Raw genomic sequence first — 16,758 nt, forward strand, 5'->3', positions numbered from 1 at the left:
TAAACCATGCTCCACATGCTGTTAAAGCTCCAAACACCAAACATCCACCTTTATTTTAATATTTCCACCCATTTATTTTAAACTTTTCTTCCACCAACCCACCAACCCACTGATTTTATATTTTATTTTATCACCCATCATTTCTTTTCACTTTTTCTTCCCACCACTTTCAATCAACTTGTCTTGCATAGACGGGAAGATTGATAAAGCAAAATATTCCAATACAACACGGCACACCACTGGCAATACACATCTGCTACATCAGTGCGAGTGTGGCTTCAAAATTTCAAAATCAAAATTTCCAAATTTCAAGATTGCATTATTTTAACACTCCGAACCCCTCATCCCTTTTCTCTCTCATTTTTTCACTTTCCAATCCCCCGAGGCACATGCTTTCGCCCTTACTCTATTCTTATTATTATTAAGAAAAAAAAAAAAAAAAAACAGCAAACGAAGAAGACGAACTGCACACCAAACTCATTTTATTCATGTCGGGGCTCACCGATCACCATTTTACACCAAAAAAAAAAAAAAAAAAAAAAAACAACAACAAAACACAAACAACCTCATCCACAGGCGGGATTTTTCTTCTCTACTCTGTCGCCGGTCTTTTCTTCTTGCCTCCGTCCTGGGCGGCCCTTGACGATGTTGCCTCCGTGTTTCCCACTCCACTGGGCACGATCACTCCACCCTGCTCCTCCACTGCAGCATATGGCGGACCTCCAAATTGAAACATCACGGTGGCCTTCCGCTTCAGCTCCTTGTTTTCTGCCTTTAGCACACTTATCTCTGCTCGCGCATCCTTATACATGCGTTGGAGCAGAGCCAGTTGGGCGTTTAACTGTTGCACCTCATTTGTCCTACTTTGCAGCCGGTGCGACAAGTTTGTGACCGCAGTCATGGTTTCCACACATGACTTCAATGTATACTGATTGGCCTCGATATCCGTTTGCACTGCCATTTTTTGCTCCACCGACCGCATCGGAAAGTTCAACGGAGCAAAACCAGAGGTGTTTGGTTGAGGTTCACGGGCCACCGCACCTGTTATCTCTCCTGTTGACTCGTTGAGGTCGGGAAAGAGAGTGAGCAGACCACGGGAAGATGAGGCCATGTTCTGGGTAGCTGAACGGAAAGAAGAGGCCATGTTTTTTGGGCTGCTGAGTGTTTCCGAGAAGGGTTGGATACAGAGTATTTACAGATTGTTTCAGAATGACCAGTTCAGAGGTTTCAGTCTGGTTTGGTTTCCTCCGCCTCCGCATTGGTTTATATTGACACTGACGACGCGGCCGACACGCCGCTCTGTCGCTCACGTGCCTCGCCGCGTCTCCGGCTCACCTTTTGATGGCTCGACGCTTTCTGTCGGGCACGACTTTTGATGAAGTGGGCGCGCCTTTTGAGGGCGCAACTTTTGATGGCACGCCTTTTTATAGATTAGACACCCATTTTGATGGCACGTTTTTTTATGGATTGGGCACGCCTTTTGATGGCACGCCTTTTGAAAGATTGGGCACACCTTTTGAGGGTGCGACTTTTTAGGGGTCCGACAAGACTCTGTAAACTGTCCCGACATTGATTCCGGTTAGCTCCTTTATGGGTCCGACAAGACTCTGTAAACTGTCCCGACATTGATTCCGGTTAGCTCCTTTATGGGTCCGACAAGACTCTGTAAACTGTCCCGACATTGATTCCGGTTAGTTTCTACAAGGGTCCAGCAAGACTCCGTAAACTGTCACAACATTGTCTGCTACAACGGTCCGACATGACCCCATAAACTGTCTTCTACATCGGTCTGACACCGCCATCCAGTGTCCTCTACACCGTTATGACACCACCATACAGTGTCCTCTACAACGTTATGACACCCCCATACAGTGTCCTCTACAACGTTATGACACCACCATACAGTGTCCTCTACAACGTTATGACACCACCATACAGTGTCCTCTACAACGTTATGACACCACCATCCAGTGTCTTCACCAATGGTCTGACACGACAATACAGTGTCTCCTATCCTCTTTTATTTTTATGTATTTTCTTGTTTTGTTCCTCTCTCCAAACTCAAGTTGGTTAGTTCCTATCCCCCTTGAGTTTGCGGGGGGCTGTTAAAATCCACCTACTACACACCTACCACTACCACCTACTACACACTCACCTACTTCACCTACTCTCCACCTACTCCTCACCTACTCCTTACCTACTACACACTCACCACTACACACTCACCTACTTCACCTACTCTCCGCCTACTCCTCACCTACTCCTTACCTACTACACACTCACCCTCTTCTATATATAGGAATCATGAATCATTGTAATAAATAATAATACAATCAATCAATCAATACATAATTCATTCTCTCTGTGTCTCTCTCTATCAATTTCTCTTACATTAGGCTATTGTAAAGAGCAAGTACAAGTTAGTGCTCTGAAGCTTCCTTGAATCATTTTCTTTTTTCTCTTTCTTCTCCCTGTTGAGGGAATGATTTCTTTTCATCATAAAGATGCAACTCTTCTATATAAGGACTGCTGTCTTTTAGACTCGGTTGTTGAGGCTTGCATCTGACTGGAGTTCCTGCTGTTACAGTGTTGGGTCAATTGAAGTTTTGCTGCATTGGTGGGCTGGGGGTGGGTGTATGTCTCTTGCCTCACTGTGTTGTTCTGTCTTTGCGGTTGGATTCTCTCCAACTTTGTTGGTGTGCTAGCAGATGATAGGGCGGTCTTATCGGTGCCAACCTAGTTGGGACTGGTTTGTTTCGCTTTGATGCTCTTTGCACTCATCGCTCTCGTCATTGATGTAATCTTCTTTTGGTTCATCAATAAATTTTATCTTTTGCTGATCAAAAAAAAAAAAAAGTACCTTCAGGCAATGGTTAATTTTTTCAAAAATGCTAAGAAATTTAGCTTGGTGAGTACAGAAACATTCAAATTGCAGGTACACATGACCTTATTGTACATATTTAACACAACTATATCATCAATGTGCATCTTCAGGTTCCACCAGGATACAACACATATTTAAAATAATGTTATGAAATCAACAGTGTCATATATGCCATACGTATGAGAGCATGCATATATTCAACTTTCCAGGCTAATGGTTCTAAAATTTTAGTCTAGAACAAAACTCTTCAAATTATAACATATAAATGACCTGTAACAATAATAACTAGCACTAACAATAAGGATTAATAAAACATAAATGTACTATGTGGAGACAAATTCACAGAACAAATAGTATCCCTTGCTAACATTAACTACCTAACTGTTGGATGTGGAAGGCACGGGGCTCAAAGAACAGAGACCTAACTTCTTTTTTATTATCAGGGAGGATGAAATAGAAAAAAATAAAATAAAATAACAGATATTCAAAATAAAATTATAGATACGGTTCAATGGTAATATGATACCAACCTCTTTTACACTCAATGCAGCTCCACCTCTCGAATCCCCATCTAGCTTTGTCAAAATGGCACCAGTAATTCCAATTTCAAGATTGAATGTTGTCACCAAGGCTGAAAATTCACCAAAGATAATGAGAAGAAAGGAAGACATGGAAGTTACAATTAGCATTACCGCATAGCAGCTAATTAAGGAGTGCAACGCATGCAAAATAATTATGCAGGCAGATGTCAAGTCAATGGTGTTATTAAAGCTCCCCAACTTGCACAAGGTACAGGTTTACTCCTGCTTTACCTCAGAAGCATATGAAAGCATGCAACCATTTCTTTTATAAACATAGCCTAAGGCTAAACTTCATGACCCTCTACAAAATATGACACTATTTAAGCAAGAAATAATACATCAATGGGCACATTACAGTGATATCTGCTTATCTCGTAAATATAAAGGGTAGTATAGTGAACATAAGGAACAAACAAAGACCAACAAGACATAGCAATGATCCTGCTCTAATGAAGTATGAGACAAAATGATTACTAAGATTTGGTTTTCATTTTGAGAAAATATCATAACAATATCATAAAAAAATTGTAAAAATAAACTTTGAAAAAAATAATAAATAAACAGCTTGCTGGCATATAGAAGCCCAGCACATAAATAATTTCTCAAAGCATAGCAAAACACCCAATGACAATACAACAAAAAGTTCGGCAACTTCATGCAAACCTTGAAGCCCTACATAAATTGTTAAAGAAGGCATACTGCTTGAATGCTCATACTTATTTTCATTTATTGACAAGTAGTCTCATGTGATTAAGGTGCACCTTAGCTACACAATAGTCTAGTATAGGATAACAATGGAAGATATTGATAAGAGCTCTCCTTTAGAATCCTTGGTGGGTAAGACTCGTAGAGTCCTAGGTAATGCATATAAGGTAGCTAGGTCCTTACTCTCACACAAGGAGAAGCTTTCGACCCCCCGCTATGGAGAGCATATGGCTGCACAAAGATTAGAAGACCCTAGTATCCAGGTTTATCAAGTTGTATCAAGTTTACAAAACAACAGCCATGAATGAAGGTACAAAATCATTCACGTATGAACACCCAAACTTAATGCAACCTTCATTTCATGCTTCAAACTTGCACCAGATTTGGTCGAGGGATTTCTGGAGTCTTGGACTCACAAAAATAAACGCCACTGCCAAGCCACGAACTTAAGAGATCATAGCAAACAATATCGAATTCTTTAAATAGACGATAAAATGAGAATTACCTATGAGCAATCTTGGGGAGAAAGCCAAGATCTAGAACAATGTGACAGGCAATTTATCATATAGAAACGATTATCTTTTAATTTCCGTACTTCAAATGCTCAGTATGAGGATTCCATACAATCTTGTTATGCATCACATCCATCAAGGGCTCAACCATAGTTTTTAAATGAAATAAGTGTTTTTATGTCGAGATCATCGAATAGAACTAACCTATATGACATACCACCAATATATGAAAAATGAAAAAGACTTGATAAACTTTAACTTTTAGATGGGTCCAACCATCAGATATTGATGTAAGATTAATGTCCTCTCCATTGCTAGTTGCTCAGTGTTCACAATGATAAATGGGATTTTATAAACCAAACTAAGCCTTCTGTCCCAATCAAGTGGGTAGGCTAAATACAATTCTTTAGGCAACCAGTCAAACCATGACTACATTGAGGCCATTCAGACAATTGAGTTCAATGAAAAATGGCCAATAAAAAGGTTATGATGCAAGCAAATAATTGAAATTTTTTTGCCTTTTTTTTATTTTTATCAGTAATTTTGTCACTATAAAAGAACTTCAACAGAGAAAAAAGAGTAAAATAAGGTTAAAGACCTGCAGCTTCTTGGCCAGTCATTGCATCCACAACAAGCAAAACTTCTGTGGGATTTAGTGCCCGTTTAACTTCTTTCAATTCATCCATCATTGTCTTGTCTATCTGACAGCAAGAAAAAAAAATAAAAGAAGATAGATCAGTTAAAATAAGGTTGAAAAGTACATATATAATTATTATTATTATTTTATTAAAAAAATAGATCTTATTAAAAGTAGCCCAAATAGTAGATAGCTGATATAACCTGAAGTCTTCCAGCTGTGTCCACTATGACCACATCCATATTCTTCCTTTTGGCCTCTTCTAGACCTTGCCTAGCTATTTCTGCAGGTTTAACACCAGTTCCTGCTGCATAAACAGGCACATCCACCTGTCCCAAGCTTATCATTGAATATGAGAATGAATTACGTGATCATGAAGTTGAATCAAACATGAAGGGTAACAAAGCAGAAAAAAATAAAAATAAATACAGAATACAATAATTGCTCAGCATGCTTTCTTTCGGGTGCAAACCACTTAAAAGTTAAAAGATCTAAGCGTCCGATAGCTCTTCTTAGATAACTTCAAATAAGAAACTTTACAAGATATCCTACTCTATCCAAAACTTCCATTAAAAGAACAATTTAGAGATAAACGAATTGAAAAGCCCAACCCACACTTCTCCTTAAAACCTAGGTATTAAGGAAAGGGAAGCTAAAGCCTCATAAAAAGCACAGATGGGGGCAACTCCAGGCGATATGGGACACATTCCAAGACACCCTCCTAGACCACAACATACAGTAGCCGGACAAACGGCACACTAGTCATAGGCCCAACCAAGCTTTGATACCAAATTGAAAGCCCTGCCCACACTTCTCCCTAAAACCCAGGTATTAAGGAGAGGGAAACTAGAGTCTTATAACCAGTACAGATGGGGCAACTCCAGGCGATGTGGGACACATTCCAACAAAACATTCTAAACCCGTTTACTATGTAAACAATGAGATTCAAACCACATGAGAACCTTAATAAGTCTAACCACCAAAGGGTAAGTCTGAGGAATGTAAGAATTACAAAAGCACAGTGGTTAATGCCTCAAGCAATACAATTCACTGCAGGAAATGATTCGAAACCACCTCCAAGGTGTCTGGTCTATTGAAAGAAATCTAAGTCATGCTACAAGCGCTACCCAAGAGAATAACGAGACATGCTTTGTACCTTCTTTAGTTACTATGTTGATGAAATGTAATCCTATAGTCTTATCACCAAATTCTCATGGGCTAAAGTACCAAAAGTGAATGTTATCTTTCGTGGACACCTCAATTTCATATCCTAATTCCCTACAATAAAGCCACTACTTATTTTTTTCAGCTGTTTGACCATGGAACTCCAGTAAAGTAGAGTCTTCAAAGGCACTCTTTCTGTGACTTTGAGTGAAGATAAAAGAACACCAAATGGACACTAAGAGGTCCCAAGTTGAATAAGGCCAATAAGATTCTCCAGAGACTAAATTCATCTGTCATCATCTTTTAAGTATGACGAAAAAATTAGGTAGTGTTTGGTTTGATTTTTAAAACATGATTTGGATGAAAAAATTGAAAAGTTTGTTTGGTTACTCAAAACTCAATTTCCTCCCTCCTCTCTTCTCTTTTTTTATTATTAATAAATCAATCAATCACTTTTGCTCTCTCCTCTCTCATTCTCTCACATTCTATACATCAATTAATCAAATTTTCTTTCACTCATCTATTCAACTAAAAAAAAATTACAAATCATCAAAAAACTATTTCAAAACTCATAACCAAACAAATTTTCTACTTTCAAAATTCTTTTCAATAACTTATCTTTCAAAATACAACTCAAAACTCATTTTAAAAATTATACCAAACGGAGCCTTAGTTTCTTGTGGAATAACTATCCAAAGACAAGCTTTAACATTGTGCTCAGTGACTTGTTAATGAAGACAATTCATACCCTACAATCTGCTTCGATGTCTTCAACAAAATCATCGCACAAACAAAAAGAACTAGAAATTACAGCGAATTGGAAATGGACATGTCATGGACAATGGATATCGAATACCTGTTCACCCAAAATTACAAGTTGGTCAATTGCAGCAGGTCTGTACACATCTCCAGCAACCAGCATGCAACTTTTCCCCTGTAAACCATGTATGCCTGTAAGCGTATGTGCATTAAGCTCTATGTTGTGTGCGCGCATGCATGTGTGTGAGAGAGACGATGCTTTTGAAAGTTCACCTGTTTCTTAAGATAGAAAGCTAATTTTGCACAAACAGTTGTCTTTCCAACACCTTGTAGGCCAGCCAATAAAATTATAGTGGGCCCAGATTTAGCAAAAACCAGTTCAGAAACCTCTCCACCCATCAATTTCACAAGTTCATCGTGTACAATCTGCATAAATCGGTAACTCAGTTGAAGTCTTAAACATAGTTCCAGTACCAACTAGCTTCCATTTTTACTAGCTAGTGGATCACAGCAAGCCTTGGATGAAATGAAATAAGTTCCAGTGCTATGTAGAAATGGAAATAAAGAGAGTATAGAAACAAGAAACAATAACAATTTGTGTAACTCGAAAGATCACTAACAATGTCATATCTACCAGTAAAGATGACCCAAAACATTCTACCACAGAAACATTACAAAATACATGCATACCCTATGAAGCATGGACACTTCTCCAGAGGTCACAGCATGTCGTGTCCTATATTTTTTGAAAATTTGCATGTCTGTGGATCCATGTCGTGTCATATTTCCGTGTTCGTGCTTCTTAGCACATATCAGTAGAACACTAAAGCAAGACATTTGTCAATTCAATATCGACTCTTATTGGACTAGCATATTCACTGTATAGAGAAAATATCTTTACAAGATAAAAACATTGCAAAGCTTCATGAGTTACAAAATCATTTCTTACATGTTGACCTAGTATGTCGGTTTAATTGCAGTTCTAATTCCAATTGCAATTAAACTTCTGATTCAAATTCCATATGAGCATTGAAGTGGTTTTTTTTTTTGGTCATAATAGGTACCTACTTAACTCTGCATGTCCTAGACACGTCAACAAGGACATGTTACCTAAGTCAATAAAAAGACCTCCACGTGTCAGCCATCATGGGACCAGGTGTTTGGTCTAACTGAACTAACTTCAGAGAGACCTCAGATCAACAACACTTAGTGTGTGCTGCAGTCTAACTACACAGCAAGGCACCTTCCTAGTATCTCACAGGAGCTAGCAGTCCAGATACCACATTGTGTCTCACCACCTAGGCCATGAGCTAAGACCTAGGTGTGCCAAATGACTTTGCATGCACCGCAGGAATTTGGGGTCTTGTGACTTGACGGCTAGAGATGAAGGATTCGCCTCACAGTCCACTCCACGTGGGTCGAGTTGCCTTTAACCATTCTAACTGAATTCGTTACTCCTTGATGGTTTAGCCTAGAACCTATTAGAAGCCTGGTTTCTTTGCCTCCAAGGCAAGCTTTCCTGCCAAAAGCCAGCATATGGGGATCTAACAGCCCAACAGTTTCCCCTTACAGTTTCCTAGATTTCTGGACACACAATTACATACATATGCTCACATTCTCTACAATCTAGAGGTTCTGTACTTTCTCCCCACTACCTCTTTCTATCTGACTGGTCTGTTTCACCTCTCACCTTGTCAACCCTATTAGTGTTCAGTAAGTGCATCGGACATGAATTGTCACCTTTCTATCAAATCTCTATCGTACTATCTATCTACATTTGTAAAATGTGTCCACATAATGAATATGCATACCTTGACCAATTGCTGATCCGGTCTCACTCCACGAATCAAGCCAACACCAACAGCCTGTTCACTTACAGTTTGGACAAACCTTCTCACAACTGGAAGGCTTACCTGCAAAAAATAATTTCGCAATTGTTATGTTTGCGGAACAATCTCCTGTAAATAAAATACAAACTTACTAAATCCAAAAAATCTTACATCTGCTTCTAAAAGAGCTCTCCTAATGTCTCGCATAGGTTCCACAATGTTTTCCTTGGTCAAGACCTCTGAAGCAAAAGAAAACTATATAAGAAGATAGTTTGTTAACACGATTAATGATACAATTGTCAGCACAATGGCTTGAAAAATATTTCAATCTGTATTTTGCAAAAGATTGGGAGTCAACACTTGGTTTTTTAGGGTATAACCAAGAATCCAAAAATTTGACTCCAAAAATAGATATGGTCTGACTTTACCAAAGACTAAATTTGGAAGTTTGACCAATTGTAGGATTTATTGAGTTTTCTTCATGGGGTTCATGTTCAGGGGAGGGGGGAGGATGCTTTGGTTTGGGCAGGCAAGGGCTCCAAAGGTATTTTTTCAGTGTCTTTTTTCTATCAAGCTTTGGGGTGGGGGGGTTTTCCTTGGTGCCTTTGGATTATAGGTATTCCTTCAAAGGTGGCTTTCTTTGTGTGCACAGTTGCTTTTGGTCAGATCCTTACGATTTATAATTTGGTTTGGGGATTTTATAGTTAACAGGTGTTGTATGTGTTGTGGGGATCTACGTTACACGGACTCGGGTACGAATAACGGGTGCAGGTGCATATCTAAGGGTCGGACATTTTAAAATTGAAAATGAAAGATACGGGGATATGGATCCAAATTTGGATACGGGTACGGGGATACCTATGAAGCACGGACACGGACACGTGACACGACACGGACACGTAAAAACGCAAATTTTTAAAAAATAAGGGACACGACACGCTGGGGACACGTTCAATATATATAATTAATTTTATTTATTATATGCCATAAAATTATTAAAAAAAATTCAAATAAAGGTAATAAAATATATAAAATAACACTATTAAAATTATAAAAAAATAAACATTTAATTGATTTAAAAAAATAAACATTTAATTGAAAAAATAAACATTTAATTGATTTAAAAATAAACATGCATTATTAAAATTATATACTCAAATAATAGAAAAGAAAAAATAAAATCAGAATATAAAAAAAAATAAAAGAAAAGAAAAAATAAAATAAAATCATAATAAAAGAAAAGAAAAAATTAAATTAAAATCAGAATAAAAGAACAAAAATAAAATTCAAATCAAAATAAAAAAATAAAATAAAATCAGAAGGGTTCGATCGACTGAGGAAAGAAGAGCTAAGAGAGAGAGAGAGAGAGCGACTGAGGGAAATCGAAGAAGAATGAAGATCGCAGATCGAAGAAGAAGTGTACCTTAACGACGAACGACGAAGCACGACTGACGACCGACGAGGAGCGACGATTGACGAGGAGAGCAGACGAACGACGAAGTCAGGTCCGCTCTTTCTCACCCTTTCTCTGCTGTTTCTCACCCTTTCTCTTCTATTCGAAGTAGCTTCGAAGTGATTAGGGCAAATTTTGATCTCTTTTTGCTTATTTACAAATCGACCCCAAAAATATTTAGTAAATTGTGAAATTGCCCCCGTGCGTGTCCTAAACGTGTCTATAACGTGTCCTGAACGTGTCCAAATGTAAAAAAATTTAAAAAAAAAAGGGACACTCTCTGGTGCGTGGTGGACACGTGTCAACCACGTGTCCGACGCGTGTCCGTGTCCGACATGTGTCTGACACTGGTACGGAGCCCTCGGAGAGGTGTACGTGCTTCATAGGGGGATACGGTAAATAGTTATTTTTAAAAAATATTTATTAAATTATCATGTTAAAAACTTATCTAAATAAATTTTTAAATAATATTTAATTGATTAAATATAGCATAAAAATATTTTTAAAAAATATTTAATTAATTAAATTTAATATATATAAAATTATTATCTTTGTAAAGTTATTATTTTAAAAGTAATGAGGTGAGAGAGAAGTCTTTATTGTCTTTAAATAATAGTAGGGGGAGAGAGTCATTATATTTAAATAAAAAAGGAGGAGTAGTGGCGAGATATTATTGAAATAGAAGTAGAGGAGTCAGTAGCTTGCTGACTTGAGAGAGTCATTATTATCTTTAAATAATATTGGGGTGAGAGAGAGATTGAGAACAATACGGGAGAGAAGACAAATCGAGAGAGAGAGGGAGAGAGAGAAGAGGTGATCGAGAGACGAAAGAACAGGAGAGATCGAGAGAGGGAAGAACACGAGATCAAGATCACAACTGGAGAGAGAAGAACAAGAGATCGACACAAGTACATGTAAGGAAGACGAGATCGACTTCGCACTTCGACTTCGTCTTGTTGAACTTTGCGTCAACATTTCAAGTTTCTTTTCCTTTCCATTCAAATCAAGTTGTGAAATTCTGGATTTCCTTGGTTTGTTTCTTCTCATCTTACCCTCTTCCTGTTCAAACTAAGAACAAAAAAGAAATTTTGTAACAAAAATATTATAAAACAACAATTAGTCGTATCCATTTTTATTTCGCCGTATCTCGGCCGTATCCCGTACCCGTACCCGTGTCGTGTCGACACGGGTACCTCCCAAAAATGAACGAGTCCGTGTAACGTAGGTGGGGATGCGGAGCCGGTGGATCATCTACTCATTCAGTGTCCGGTAGCTAATTGTTTATGGATGCTTGTTTTCTCTACTCTTGGAGTTGTGTGGGTGCAACAAAGAGGGGTAATGGAGGTTCTTCGGAGTTGGGGTGGGGTTTGGATTGGGAAACGGTGTCGCAAGGCTTGGGCTTTGGTTCTTTTGTTCTTGATGTGGTTGTTGTGGTTGGCGCTAAATCAGTGTGTTTTCCAGGGCGTTGCTCATTATGTATCTGGGTTAGAAGATAGGTATCTTCATGTTTTGTGTGGTTGGGCATCAAGGCATGTGAATCCTAATTTGTTTACCGTTTTAGATTTCATTGATGATGTAGTTGGCCAGTTGTTTCCCCTTCTTGTGTTGGGGTTTCTTGTTTTGTATTCTTTAGCATTTTCTTAATGCTCTTTCTTTATAAAATTTATTTATTTATCAAAAAATTTAGGGACTAACGCTCCGTTTGTTTGGGCGGAAAACATTTTCAAATGGAAAACATTTTCTACGAAATTTTTTTTCCAGAAAATGTTTTTTGGAGAAAACATTTTTGGTAGTGGTGGTGGTGAAACGAAGGTGAAGGTGGAGGTGGTGGCATGGTGGTGGGGCGGCGGTGGCAGTGATAGCAACGATGATAGTGACAGTGGCCGTGGTGATGGTGGTGTGGTGGTGGAGGTGAGAGTAGCAGTGGTAGTGTGGTGATATTGGTAAGACTTTAGTTCGGAAAATATTTTCTACCTTTTAAAAGTGAAACACATTTCTGCCCATATAGGTTTATTTTTAGTTGATTATGGAAAATGTTTTCCGTTTGACTTTTATTTTCTATTGTACCAAACAGCAGAAAATACAAAAAAACAATTTTTCAGAAAATATTTTTCGTCCAAACAAATAGAGTGTAAGGTACAAAATGGGAAGATGTGAGAAACCCATCTTGTTCGACCATAAGGTCGGCCTTTATTCATCACCGTTGGTTTGTGAATTAAATTTATTAGACCTTTAATGCATGACGACAGGTACATGGCACATAAACAAAGTTGACATTAACTATTTAGTGGAACAAGGATAGTAAATCTTCCATATGGGAATCACACCAAAAACTTTTGGGGGGTGAATTCAACTCTAAGAAATAACACTGCATGACTTGAGCCCAACCCCTAAAAGGATTCACCTTAGGGTTTGTCCAGCAAAATTAAACTACTTAATTTATGAAAATTGAAAGTTCCGAGTGTTTTGAAAAATAGGTCCACAATTTTGAAAAGGGAAGACTCCCCACATTGATTAAAATTGGGGTTCTTGGGAAACTCTTCAAAATCCTCTCTTTTGCATCTGTAGAGTTGTTTTTCAATGTGGGATGAAGGAAACCCGAACTAATTTCGTAGTTTACAAAAAAACCAACTCGGGGACCAAAAATAGATCGATCCAAGTCCGCAGGGACAGACCGACCCTATGTGTATGGCCGGACCAGCCCTGTGGTAAAAACCATAGGAGTGGTTTGTTATCTTTTTGAGGCGAACTCACCCCGAGCCTATACAAAGTCCATTTCTTACAATCCACCCACTGTTTTAAAGCTTAAAGAGTCTACTTTGAAACCCAAGTGGTTGTGTCCACACCTCTAAGTACTTTTGTTGTAGGACGATTAGGGCAGCAGCCTACATTACATGGACTCGTCAATTTTGGCAAAGTACTTGTGTCGACATGACACTTGAACCCACTTATATGGATGCCCCGATACATTTTCGAACCATTAGTATGACGAGTTGTGTTTTGATGATTCGATTGAGTCAGTAAGTATTAATTTTTATTTAGCGTATAATGTTTTTAATATTTGAGTTTCAGGCATTAGGACGAAAAATAAGAATGTAGAAACACCTCAAGAAAAATCGAACCTCACCAGGCAGCAGCCGCATGTGCATCAGGAGGGATGTCTCGCACGCACGGCTGAGTTTGGTTTTCTGGGTTTGGGACTGCACAAAACCGCAGGTGCGGCCAAGGGTTGGGGTACGTGCGGCAAGAGGCTTCGCACGTGAAGCCAAGGCTGAAAAGCTGCAACGTGGCAGCCTTCTAGCCTAGCATTTTTTAGCCCCCTCTTTATTTTTTGAGATCCCTTTCTCTCTCCTCACTTATTTCTTTCACTGCCTCTCTATATATATGTTTCTCTTCTCTCTACATTCCCTCTCTCCACCATAACTCCCACCTTCAACCCGATTTGACTCCATTTCAAAAACTGTGTTTCTTCTCTTCTCTCCAAGAGGTAGGGTTTCCTTTCATTTGTTTAATATGAGTTTATGGATGTTTGTGTAGGTTTTTTTGATACACAAATGTCGAGTTATTGGTAGAGGTTTGAGAAATGGCATGATAGAGGATTAGGTTTTGAGAATAATTTAGTATTTCTCTATAATTTTCTTATTAAACCTATTTTCATTGTATAATATAGTATAAGGGTGCTTTCATTTGAGAAAACCCCAATTTTCTGAAAAATCCTAGGTAACATTTGGTTTGAAACTCAAATCATGATTTGGATCAAAAAATTTCAAAACTCATAACCAAGCTCTTTTCAAAACTCTATTTTAAAAAACAAATTCAAAAAAAATTATTTTTTATTTTTTGAAAAATATTTTTTATTTTTTATTTTTTTGAAAAATAAACAGAGAAGAAGTAAAGATTGAGAACCAAGAACTACTTAAGAATAAACATTTTTGTTACTTACTTGGGCCTGTCATTGGGGGCCACGTTCAAGGCGAAAGGGGTGTGGGAAAGAGTCGTGGAGCGAATTCAACGTCTGTTGGCTGGGTGGAAGAGGCAATATCTTTTGAAAGGGGGTCGGTTGACTTTGAAAATATTTTTTATTTTTATTTTTATTTTTATTTTTAAAATAAACAGAGAAGAAGTAAAGATTGAGAACCAAGAACTACCTAAGAATAAACATTTTCATTACTTACTTGGGCCTGCCATTGGGGGCCACATTTAAGGCGAAAGGGGTGTGGGAAAGAGTTGTGGAGCGAATTCAACGTCGGTTGGCTGGGTGGAAGAAGCAATATCTTTCGAAAGGGGGTTGGTTGACTTTGATCAAGAGCGTGTTGAGTAGCATTCCGACGTACTTCATGTCTTTGCATGTCATTCCGGTATCGGTGGCGCAACAAATGGAGAAGCTTCAAAGGGATTTTCTGTGGGGCAGTGAGAGAGATGATTTTAGATACCATTTGGTGGATTAGAGGCAGATTTGTCAACCAAAAGAGGCCGAGGGGTTGGGGGTTCGGAGATTAGTGGTTTTTAACCAAGCTTTGTTGGGTAAGTGGTTGTGGCGCTTTACTGAGGAGCCAGAAAGGCTTTGGCAACGGGTGGTTGCTAGTAAGTATGGGCTGGCTAGGGGGGGTTGGGGGTCACGGGATGTGACTGGTTCTCATGGTTGTGGTCTATGGAAAGGAATTTGGTTTGGGAGAGTGGAGTTTCGGGAAAAGGTAGGATTCCGAGTGGGTGATGGGATGAGGGTGCGCTTTCGAAAAGATAGGTGGTGTGGTGAGGCTTTGTTGGCGGCTCGTTTTCCTTTGGTTTTTGGCATTGTTAGGGATCTAGAAGCTATGGTGGCATCTTATTTGGGAGGTGGAGATGTGGTCGTATGGGATATTCACTTGCGGCGACAAGCTCAGGATTGGAAGGTTGAGCAATTGCTAGAATTATGGGGTTATTTGTATGGGTTAGGTGTGACTGAGGTAGGGGAGGATGCCTTGGGGTGGAATGTTATGGGGGCGGAATGTTATGGGGGCTAAGGGGTGTTTTTCTGTTTCGTCCTACTATCAGAGTTTGGTGGGAGAGGTGAGGAGGGATTTTCCTTGGAGAAGTATTTGGGTGTCGGGGGTTCCTTCAAAGGTGGCTTTCTTCATATGGATGGCGGCCTTAGGGCGAAATCTTACGATTGATAACTTGGTGAGGCGTGGTCATGTTCTTGTGAATCGATGATGTATGTGTTGTGCAGATGCGGAGTCAGTGGATTATTTGTTTTTGCATTGTTCTATGGCTAGTCGGTTGTGGGGACTCATTTGCTCTCTTTTTGGGATTGTTTGGGTTCAGCCGCAGAGAGTGATGGACATGCTGTGGAGCTGGCATGTTGCTCGGGTGGGTCACCGGTGATGGCGTGCGTGGTCTTTGATGCCCCTTTCTTTGATGTGGTTAGTTTGGTTAGAGCGTAATCGGCGCACTTTTCAAGAGCTTCACCATTGTGCTTCTTGGCTTGAGAGTCTCCTTCTTATAGTCTTGATAGTTGGCTGGAACGAAAGTTTGATCCGGATTTGTTTATTTTTTTAGATTTTTTAGATGACATTCTTGGTTAGGAGTTGGTAATTATACTTTTTAAGTCTTGTATTTTTGCATCATCTTGATGCTCTTTCAATAAAATTTATTTATTTATCAAAAAAAATGTTAGAATTTCCCATCTTTACCTTCACCTACTCCACTACACACTCCACTTCACCTACCTCCACTTCACCACACACTCCACTTCACCTAACCCACTATCACCTCCACTACACCTACTACCACATTTTCTTCTATATATAGATTGTATAGGAATTGTAATTCATCAATCTTGTAATACATCAACACATCATCAATATATCAATCAATAATACAATTCTCTATTTCTCTTTATACATTAAAAATTCTACATGGTATCAGAGCAGGTTTAGAACCTACTATTTTTCGCTTCCCCGGCGGGCGGCAACCTCACCTTAGCCGTCCGCCGGACCTCAACCTAGTCCGCTGAATTTTCTAGATATACCTTCACTCCCCTACATCTTCCAACTCTTTCTTTGTGGCTCTAATCATTTTGTTCAATCCACCCACTATTTTCTGGAGGCTGGGATTCTATTGCAGTTTGATCATCACATAACAAATCAATTGCCTCACTCACCACTGGTGGTTCTAGAGTTGCTTCTAGATCAGGCAGTTTGGACACAGTGACAGTTGTTCCTTTCTTTATCTTCTCACCGGAGTCACTGATGT

General features: G+C 39.0%; 1 protein-coding gene across 2 annotated transcripts in view; it reads right to left on the reverse strand.

Moving 5' to 3' along the window:
- Positions 1-16,758, reverse strand: part of CPSRP54 (chloroplast signal recognition particle 54 kDa subunit) — a 38,406-nt gene that overhangs the window by 14,306 nt on the left and 7,342 nt on the right. For both annotated transcript variants that reach the window (XR_003629706.2, XM_028204357.2), the window contains exons 3-9: positions 9,243-9,310; positions 9,054-9,155; positions 7,516-7,668; positions 7,340-7,417; positions 5,523-5,648; positions 5,281-5,383; positions 3,415-3,515 (exon numbers count right to left, since the gene is read on the reverse strand). Coding sequence is in view for 1 of the 2 variants with exons in the window: in XM_028204357.2 (XP_028060158.2) it covers positions 3,415-3,515; positions 5,281-5,383; positions 5,523-5,648; positions 7,340-7,417; positions 7,516-7,668; positions 9,054-9,155; positions 9,243-9,310 (731 nt within the window). In the remaining variant the exon portion in view is untranslated. The remainder of the gene's footprint in view (positions 1-3,414; positions 3,516-5,280; positions 5,384-5,522; positions 5,649-7,339; positions 7,418-7,515; positions 7,669-9,053; positions 9,156-9,242; positions 9,311-16,758) is intronic.

Source organism: Camellia sinensis, chromosome 10 (genome assembly GCF_055761805.1).
Source record: "Camellia sinensis isolate YWXY chromosome 10, ASM5576180v1, whole genome shotgun sequence".
Lineage (NCBI taxonomy): Eukaryota > Viridiplantae > Streptophyta > Magnoliopsida > Ericales > Theaceae > Camellia > Camellia sinensis.